At 38.0% G+C, this 10847-nt stretch overlaps 1 protein-coding gene across 1 annotated transcript in view; it reads right to left on the minus strand.

Annotated features, from left to right (window-relative positions):
• Positions 1-10847, minus strand: part of UNC5D (unc-5 netrin receptor D) — an 80725-nt gene that overhangs the window by 49978 nt on the left and 19900 nt on the right. Inside the window, exon 5 of the mRNA XM_015827693.1 lies at positions 4890-4922. Within this exon, the coding sequence (XP_015683179.1) occupies positions 4890-4922 (33 nt within the window). The remainder of the gene's footprint in view (positions 1-4889; positions 4923-10847) is intronic.

Raw genomic sequence — 10847 nt, forward strand, 5'->3', positions numbered from 1 at the left:
TAGAAAATGAGAAGTAAAGATGCAGCAAAGAAGAATAAGTTAGTGAAATTTACATTTGCTCCATGACCTATCTAAGATAGCTATTTTCTTAGTGATAGTCATCTGCAAAAATTGGGGTTGTTAATTATTTATTTTTGGTCAGTTCTGGTAGCCAGATCAAATCCCAATTAATCAGTGGGACAACTTGCCTCCAGAAGTTGTGAACGCTCCTACTCTGGAAGTTTTAAAGAAGAGATTGGACCACCATTTGTCTGAAATGGAATAGGGTTTCCTACCTGAGCAAGGGGTTGGACTAGAAGACCTCCAAGGTCCCTTCCAGATCTATTCTATTCTATTCTATTCTATTCTATTCTATTCTATTCTATTCTATTCTATTCTATTCTATTCTATTCAGAATTCAAATGTAGGAACATCCACTGGGGGTATGCAGGATATACACAAATTCAAGACAGTCGTCATAATTAAAGTCCCACGTGATTTTCACAGTCATGCATAATGCACATAATAAAGGGGTGGGGTTTTAGTCATGCAGTCAAGGCTGACTTTTTTTTTAATGCCCTGAGACATTGCTGGATCTGAAGATCTTTATCTGAGTTATCCCTCAGTAATTAGCAACATTGAGCTATATCCCACACTAATTAGCTACATTCACTGAGAAATATTTTTTTTCATCTCAATTTACTATTTCCAAAGAAATCACTGGAGAACCCTAGATCCTACTTTGAAAATCAAAATAAATCCCTCATGATACTTTGTAAAAACTCTTATATCACTACTAGGTTCATGTGTTCTAAAATCATATCCTTAAGACCTTTTTTGGTTACCATCAGCCTATCACTTGACAGGAACACAGACACATATGGAGATGGCCTTCAATCTTCAGTATATCTAAATTGATAGTGGGGTTCTTCTGTTTGCAGGTAACAAAGATTGAAACTGGGATTGTCCCCACCCAAAGTAGGTACTCACTAGCAATAGCACTTAGTCTTAGACTTATATAGTGCTTCATAGTGTTTTACAGCCCTCTCTAAGTGGTTTACAGAGTCAGCCTCTTGCCTCCAACAATCCGGGTCCTCATTTTACCAACCTTGGAAGGATGGAAGGCTGAGTCAACCTTGAGCCAGTGAGAATCGAACTGCCGAACTGCTGGCAGCCGGCAGACAGCAGAATTACCCTGCCTTATAACCACTGCATTCTCACTACTGCACCACCAGGACTCTAGGAATCATCCTTTCTATACTTTTTTCATTCATCCAACCCAGTGTTTCTCAACTTTGGCAACTTGAAGATCTCTGGACTTCAACTCCCGAAATTCCCATTTTGGGGAATTGAATCTATCCATCTTCCAGTTGTCAAGGCTGAGAAACACTCATCTAACCTGACAAGTTTTAGATTTGTATCCATAATTGATTCATATGGCTCTATCCAATTCCACAATGCTATTCTATGCATTTGCCCTTTAAAGCAGATTTTTTTTTCCTTTTCTTTTTACAATCCTGTAATCTCTTCATCCAGGATAGAGTTGGGGCAACTGAATGAAGCTGAGTGTTTACTGGCCAGATGCCTTCCTGACACCTATGTGGGGTTCATAGCAGGCATTTTCTCTTTGTGCCCTGAGAAAGAAACATCGGCCACTATCTAAGATTGAACTCTCAACCTTCCAAGTGGGAAGAGAGTGTCTTCACCGCTAAGCCACCACGCCACTTACCCTTTAAAGCAGAATAATAATAAAAACATCACCAAACTCCTGTTTTTAATTGCTTTGTCAAGTTAGACACAAAAGAAAGTTTACCATCTATAGGATGCCTCAGATTAAGAGGAGAAGACTGCATGAAGAGGAAAAGGAATGTATAAACGCAAAGCTATCAAACTATCATCTGATATTATGCCTGAACCCTGCCTGCATTTAATTGTGCTTCCTGACACCGTTAAAGACATTTATCTGAAAGCATTCTTTTATGGTAATGAAGTTTTTATTAAGCATGATTAAGTTTTATAAAAAATACCTGAAGATAAATTAAGAAGCGCAGAAGCCCAAAAATGAAACATTTGGGTTTAATGCATTAGGAAGCATAATTGATTAAATTATCTCATTTGTAATAAAGTTTTACACAAGCTGTGCTGGGTACATATCATCTCCAAATCATTGTTCATTCTCTTCCAGAGAAAAAACAATTACACCCAGTTCTTGCAAATCTTTCTTTTTCCTCCGATTCCCTTCTGTAGCTGGTAAACATGGAAATCTACTTCTCCGCTCAGTTTTCCTTGCCTCCCCCATGGAGAACGTCTGCCACGTGAGAAAGAGAGTTCTAAACCAGGGAAGGTTATATATAAGTCTATTTAACACAACTGTTTTTTTTTCTCAATTATCTTAATAATTAACTTTGATTTTGCATCCGTGATGATTCATATGGCTTTAAATTTAATGCCCACTCAGTTCAAAAGCCTAGCAACAAGTTTTATTTATAAAACACACCTCTAATTGCCCAGTTCAGAATAAATAATTTAGTTCCCTGGGAGCTGAAGGAACTAAAATGAACCTCATCAGTTTAGCTGACCCTCTTAAGGATACAATCATGATGCTGAAGATGAGGAGAGGATAAACAAAGAACTTGCAATCCATTAGACAAACTGACAGGTTACGAGCTACCAAGTGTAGCTCCAAAAATATCTGAGACATGAAGAATATGTGCAAATTTCCTTCCGCTCCTGCAGGAACATCATTGTTTTTATTGGGAAAGATCATTTTACCATGACACTGCAATCCTAGTCTTGGATAATCCAAGTTTGAAGATTTGTTGAGTCACTGCCCTCTCACGAATCTCATCCCCCCCATTTCAACCCTTCCTTATGTTATGCTATCCACATAATGCTCTCCAACAATCTTAAAAGTGGTCCAGAGCTCTTAAAAATTGCTCATCCCTGGAATGGAATTGGGTTACCTGAGGGACTATGTTCACCCATTGTTTTTTTTACCCAATAGGATGGGCATGCTCTGGGTTCAATAGGACTGGAGGCGTGTCTTTTCTGTCATAGCTCCTATCTTTTAGAATAGAGGTCTCCAAACATGACAGCTTTAAGACTTCTGGACTTCAACTCCCAGAATTCCCATGCTGGCTGAAGAATTCTGGGAGTTGAAGTCCACAAGTCTTAAAGCTGCCAAGTTTGAAGATCCCTGCTTTAGAACATTCTAAAGATTAACATTCAGAGATTATCATGGCTATGACCCTGATGGCCTTTTGTAAAGGCTTGAAGACCTGCTTATCTGCCTGGGCTTGGGGTCCCAAGTCTGTGATGGGCTCCTTTTCCAAGTTAACACCTATGGATTATAATATTTCTCAGCTGCTGTACATATTTAATTTTCTTTTCGTATTATGATTGCAATTTGGTTTTTCATTGATTTTACGATTGTTCACGCCCATAGTATTGTTTGAAATGGATGACCAAATAAATTGAATCAGTCAACCAGCCAATCAATCAATGAACAGAAAATGAACAATGTAAGAAGGGAACCAGAATAGTAATTTTCTTTCTCTCTATTTCTTGTTTGGATCTCTGCAAATTTTAGAAGGTTGATGCTTCCACCACCACCACTCCAGAATTCTAAATTTTTGCAGAAACTGCACAAGGACACAACCACACACATACATACATACACACACACACACAAAACAAAATTGCAGAAATTTTGCAGAGTAACCATAACACCAAGTTTTCCTTGACTCCTCTCTGCTCATATTAATTATTAACTAAAGCCAAATGCCTTAATAGGGTTGAAACAAAATCATGAGCATTTTCAAACAGCCCTATTTAACTGTTCTTCTCCTAGAACAAATCAAAATTCTGAATCTCCATTTATTTTTTTATTTCATTGTTTGGAATGCAAGGCTCCCCCCCCCTCCCCTCCACAACTAAATTGTTAAAATATTGTATATCTCTTACATTTGGGAGTAACTTTCATTTCATTTGAAGAATTTGCACTGTGTGTTACCACATGCAGCTGAATACTGTTATTTCTTCCTCTGGTGCAGCTATGGCAACAGAAACATCTTCAAGATGTTTTCTGATTAGGGGACAGGAATTTAAAACATACGAAGAATGGTTGCAAGAACTGGAAATTTCTAGTCTAATGAAGAGAAGGATTATAGGTGACATGATAGCAGTCTTCCAATATTTAAGGGGTTATCACAAAGAAGAGGGAGTCAATTTATTCTTCAAAGCATTTTGGGCAGGACAAGAAGTAACCGATGGAAACTTATCAAGGAAAAAAGCAACCTAGAACTAAAGAGGAATTTCCTGACAGTGAGAACAATTAATCAGTGGAATGGCTTGCCTTCAGAAGTTGTGATACTCCATCACTGAAGGCTTTTAAGAAGAGATTGGACAGCCATTTGTCTGGAATGGTATAAGGTCTATGCTTGACCAGGGAGTTGGACTAGAAGACCTCCAAGGTCCCTTCCAACTCGGTTATTCTATTAAGAAGGATTGTTTGAACAAAAAGGCTTGCACAAGACAGATTGCTGAATTTCAGATTTTTCTCCAACACTTTGCAGTTCTTATCCCATGTTTGCTGAACAGGAGAAATGGATAGCCAAGAAGGCCATAGACTGATAGACAAGTAATAACCATTTCAACCATCTTGCAACAAGAAACTCTACTCTACCATCACCCCTCAAAATAATTTGGAATGAGAATGCCTCTTTGGTAGGACAAAGCAACTTTGAAGAAGTTAATAAGAAAACAAAATTCTGCACGCATTAGTTTTGTATCTTTTTTCAACCGAGCCATTTACAATTAGCCTGATGCTGACATTTTAATAAATATACAGTATATGTATATTTTTTAAAAAACGGGGTCTTAGAAAACACATATACAAGAGAGAAACTTACTTTGGGGGTTTATTTCATGAAGAGCTTTTCTGTCTAAAAAGAGGAAAGGGGAGAGAGGGGTAGTGGGGAGAGGGTAGGGGGAGAGAAAGAGAAAGATGCACTTAATAAACAGCCAAGGAATATATTTATTTTCTAGATTAATTTCCATCCAGGGTTTATAAGTGAAACATTTCCATTGTCTGAGAACAGTCCCCATTTTAGGCAAAACCTCCCTGCTTCCATTTGTATAAGTATTCACTTGTATCTTGTAGGTTGAATATATGTTAGGACTTCATTTTTATTTTGCTGGGGGTAAGGGAGGGGTTTTATTATTTTAGTGAATTGGCTTTTTCGACAAAGTGATTGTATGAAAGGCTATAGATTTGGGGGTTAAGTCAGCACTACTTATTTTGTGATCAGTAAGGCTTATATGTGACAGATTTCTACAGGATGTTTCATGTTTCTCCATATTTTCAATATTAGTATCTTATGCTTTATCACTTTGTTGCTTATATGTACACTGAGAGCTTCTGCACCGGAGACAAATTCCTTGTGTGTCCAATCACACTTGGCCAAAAAAGAATATTTTAATTATAATTGTATTCTAAAGGTAGGGAAAAAGAATGGACTAAAGGAGGTTTAACTTTAAATTATCTAGGAATCTGCTTTCAGTATTCAAGACTGTCTGAAAAAATACCTGTGGAGATTCTCAATAATCCAGGTCATAGTTATCTCAAATGTGCTTTTTTTCTTCTTTTCAAAAAGCAACTGGGCTGTTTTTTTATTTGAGGAAGAAGAGGAAGACAATATGCTTCTGATCCAAGAAGCTTCATCAGTTATAACTGGATGGTGGGGGATGGAAGGAGATAGATATATAATTTTATCAGCACCACTTGCTGAAGAGGGACTAATTTTCAGGAGGAAAGCTTTTCCAAATATTGTTAATTCTGATAATTCTGAGAAGAATAAGGAAAGTTAACAAAGCCTACTTAAGGCAGGATGTCAGCCCCCACTAATGGAAAAATAAGCAGTCAACTGGAAAATGAGAAACATAAGGAATTTCCAGTCTTGAACATTATTGCATAGACAGCCTTCTATGCTGCTTTTACAATAACAGTAAAAAAAAAAAGGTTGAGCTACTAACTCTGGAATATGAGAGTCAATTGGGGTTTCCAAATAAAGAAACTGCTGCATGCAGCAACCATATGCCTAAAGATACTGCATAATCATGATTTTTGCTCCATCCATCTGCCCAGCCCTGCGTTAGCAGACACACTACATAGGGGAATGAATATGTGTGTGTGTGTGCATGTACACTGTGGTGGTGCTGGTGGACAGGGAGGAGGGCAATGCATTGAAACAGCAAGCTTTTTGAAAGTACAGCTTCAGATTTAACTCTTCAGCACTTACCAATCCCTACTTAGCAGAAGAAACTTCCAGACTCAGCATAATTTTTTAAAAAAAACTTTATTGAAAATTTAGTGTTATATCTATGCTGAAGATTTTATTTCCATTCCCTAATTTTGTTAAGACAGAAATCTAAACACATCTCTTGCATGTGTGAGAGAGAGTGTTAGAATTCACAGAATTTAACTTTTAGATGCCAGGTGAAAGTAACCAGGTCAAAGAGACCGTCTACCTTAAGATTGAACAGCTCTCTTTCAACAGAGAGGAAGGATATGACACCACCGATCTCCTGTTTACAACACAGTCCTTTCGGTAGTTCCAAGAAGGTTCCACACGCATTCGCACTATTTGGGTGACCCTGGGGGCACAGATAAGCCTCAACAACTCTCAGAAAGAGTGCTAACGACCAGGTGACTGCAAGGAATATAAATCCTTCCATTCCACACCATTCAGTCAGAACTGAAGATGCTTCTCAGCAAAACATCTTCACAGAAAAAAACAAAGTCCAGTTGCCTTTTGAAAAAGCACCTTTGGGACAACCATGACCTGGATGACTGAGAATTTCCACAGACATTAAGCAACCAGAAGCACTCATGAAAATTCTCAAGCAGAAACGTCGTTATTAGTTACCTACGTTACAAGAATCTCACCAGACTGGCTGCATTGCCTCGGGAATGGTCAGATAAGGCTCAGGGATTCTGTACCTATCAGTCCTATGCCTCTTTCTCCAGTGCAAGGACGTTAAGCTCTTCCACTTCCTAAGACCTGCCTCCAGTCTGGCTAGATCAGGGGTAGGAAACCTTGGCTCTTTTATGACTCATGGACTTCAGCTCCCAGAATTCCTAAGCCAGCATAACTGTCTTGGGAATTGAAGTCCATGAGTCATAAAAGAGCCAAGGTTGCCTACCCCTGGGCTGGAGAGTCTGCCACAATGGATCTCTTTCTCCCATCCTTTTCTGGTAATGGACTATGGACTACTCCCTTGCCTGACTAAAATATGAAAAGCACATGCCAGGTTTACATAAGAACATTGTCTAATAGGAGTCTCTTTTTCTCTGTACCTTGCCAGTCTCAACACTCACAGTGCTATAATCAAGTAAATGAGTGCTGTTTCCTCATCCTGGTTTACACAAATGCTTCTCTGTCACTCAGTAATTGCTGCTCAAACCTGTAAACTAGTCCAAGGAATCATACATAATGCATGGCAGATAATTAGCTGGCAGACTCTTGAGGGCAGAGCTACACATTACAAGCCAACCTTGATGAACATTTTCTTCTAGAGAAACGTAGGTTCAAGGGATGCTTCATCAGCAAAGCTATGAACGGGTATCTGAGTTTCTAAAAGTTATTTATTTAAAGAATTAGTTTTTCAGTTAATTTATTTGAAGTGAACTCTAAATATAAGCATAAGCTCTTCATATATCTTATAGGCTACCATATATCTATTAATGGAAGTATGTTGCTACAAATTTTAAAAACTAAACCACAACAAATCATTTAAATCATCATGGCAAGTGAAATAGATGAGCTGATACTTTGCTAAATATATAATTGCTATATAGATATATATGAAAAAAAATATACTCCAATTATGAACCAATCATTCAGATAGTTATATTCTTCCTTATTACCCTTAACTAGTTGTGTTTATTCTGAAAGAGTTGGAGCCAATAATATTCAGTATGTTGTGCAATGAATTAATAGTTTCATATTTGCTTCTCATTTTGCTATTCACTTTAGTCTTTTGCCTACTTCTCTTATTCTCATTGTGTATTTGTGTGTTTTTTAATATAAACATGTGACAAGCAGGAATGTAGCAAACCTCTATAGAGTGAGATGCACATATTCAAATGACCATTTTATACAGAAAATAACCAACAGTCTGATTTCCTGCAGTAAGTGCTATAATTGAACCATGGCCTTCCAAAAAATCTTAAATTTTATATGAGATTTCAATTGATTAGCCCTTTCCAGAACATATAAACGCATGAGCAATAACTTCAAAGTCATGTATATTATATATGCACAATCTTTTCTGATAAGTAACTTTGTAAAACCTACCAAGCTTAACCAGAGCTGGTAGAAGCTTGTCTACGGTACTGGGGTATACAAATTGTTAAATACTTTTTAGTATGATAGAGAATTTTGCATCTAGCCAGCCATAGCCAAGATTTAGTACATTTATGTGATGTAATATTCTCTTGGGTAGCAACATCATCAATCCTTTGCTTGACAATTTTCTTAATATCTGGGCCTGCTTGTGCTAGAAATTGGATTGGAATTCCACATTGTAAGGTGGTTTTGAAAATTTGGGAAGCCAAAGTACATTCAGATGTGTGCAAAGTTGGACAGGTGCAAAGTTCTCAAATAGTTATGCTTGACAAGGCACATTAGAGAAAGCGGGCAGCCCGGGTTCAAGACCCGAGCGCCACACAACAGGGTGATCTTCCCTTTACATGCCTCAGCTCCTGTCAACCTAGCAGTTTGAAAGCATGCAAATGTGAGTAGATGAATAGGTACCACTTCAGTGGGAAGTTAACAGCGCTCCATGATATCATGCCAGCCACATGACTGCAGAAATGTCTTTGGACAGCACTGGCTCAATGGCCTTGAAACGGAGATGAGCACCACCCCTTATAGTTGGCAACGACTACCAGAGAATATTCCACAGGGATTCCTTTACCTTGCCTTTCTTGGTTGTTCATCCAGTCTCCATTTATATCTAGCTTGTCTCTTCCTAGAGACAACCACCTCAGATCTGGTCTTATTAATATTCAGGGTTGGTGCAACAGGGATCATCATTAGCAACAAAGATGATCAGGGGACTGGAGGCTAAAACATATAAAGAATGGTTGCTGGAATTGGGTATGTCTAGTTTAATGAAGAGAAGGACAAGGGGGGGACATGATAGCAGCCTTCCAATATCTCTGGGGCTGTCACAGAGAAGAGGGAGTCAAGCTATTCCCTAAAGTGCCTGAAGGCAGGACAAGAAGCAACGGATGAAAACTGATCAAAGAGAGAAGCAACCTAGAACTAAAGAGAAACTTCCTGACAGTTAGAACAATTAATCTGTGGAACGACTTGCCTCCAGAAGTTCTGAATGCTCCAACATTGGAAGTTTTTAAGAAGAGACTGGACAACCATTTGTCTGAAATGGTATAGGGTTTCCTGCCTGAACTGGGGGTTGGACTAGACATCCTCCAAGGTCCTTTCCAACGTTATTATTATTGTTGTTATTGTTGTTGTTGTTATTGTTATTATTAGCCTTACAAATTCAGAAGTAGACTTAATACATACAGGACAAGAGAGAAATGTCACAACGGTAGTCTGAATAAGACTGCCTATGAACATAGCTGAATATGAGGAGCACTCCACAGATGCTTTAATAAACACGTGAAAGTAAAGCCAGAGCTTATTACAGTCATGCTTTAATCAAAGCCAGGAAAATAATTCCTAATGCTTTCCCATTCTTTGATGGAAACACGATGAGTTCCTTAAGTCAGATCTAAGATCAAACTACATGAATATTGCCAACTTCAACAACCAAAATTGCACCTAAAAGGACTCTGCAGAGAAACAAAAGGCTTCCCCCCAAAAAAATGTGGGAACATACAAGGATTCATAAACATTTTTTAAAAAAAATCAGAACAAAATGAAACCACAATTTTAGGTTTTAGAGAAAAAGATAGCAATAAAGCATAAAGCAAAAAATACAGATTGCCACATGACAACTGGAAGAGGAAAAAAAAAGATTCATGCTGGGATGAATATGGAAATATGATGAATATCCTGAAGTGGAAATTTCCTTAGTCTTCTTTAACAACATAGGGATGACTGTGCAGCTACACACTTCTGCCGTTTTTTTAAAGTCAAGGGTTACTTACTGTAAAATTTACCAGGAAACAGTTGAATTCAGGTTTATTTTAGGATATTTATTCCCCCCTCCCTCCCATCCTCGTTACAAACATCTTTGTTTGATAAATTGGCCAGAATTCCCTTCTTACCAATGCATATGTTATAAATAAAGTAAGTACACAAATGCCTAACTTACGTTCAGACACCTACGAAATAAGTATGCATGTCCATATCTTAAAGAAATATGAAAAGACCTCCAAATGAATATTTCCAAATCTGACATAGACTGGAAATTGTTTGATCCAACCATGCTGAATCATCTTACTCAATGTTGACTAAGGAGATACTTAGATTGAAAATATGATAAAAGTGTTTCTAGAACTGAGAAAAGGACATCTCATGGGTCATTCATAGTTCCTTGTCTTTCAGAATCTCTTCCCAGATGGCAGTACAAAAAAAGGGAGGCAGAGTGTGAATTTCAAACATGGAAGGGTTAGTAGAGCTTTCACGTTAGTTGCCTGTGCAAAATCCACTCTCTGGAGACACAAGAAACACATGTTGCAGCTGCCAGAATTTTCATCGATCAGTTACTTCACCATTAAATTTAATTATGGGGAGAAGTTCAAGAGGGCATATAACTGTTTGGATAACTGTACTGTTGTGTGCTGCTCTCGCTCTCTCTCTCTCTCTCTCTCTCTCTCTCTCTCTCTCTCTCTC

This window comes from Protobothrops mucrosquamatus, unplaced genomic scaffold (genome assembly GCF_001527695.2).
Source record: "Protobothrops mucrosquamatus isolate PMUCROS unplaced genomic scaffold, P.Mucros_1.0 scaffold3876, whole genome shotgun sequence".
NCBI lineage: Eukaryota > Metazoa > Chordata > Lepidosauria > Squamata > Viperidae > Protobothrops > Protobothrops mucrosquamatus.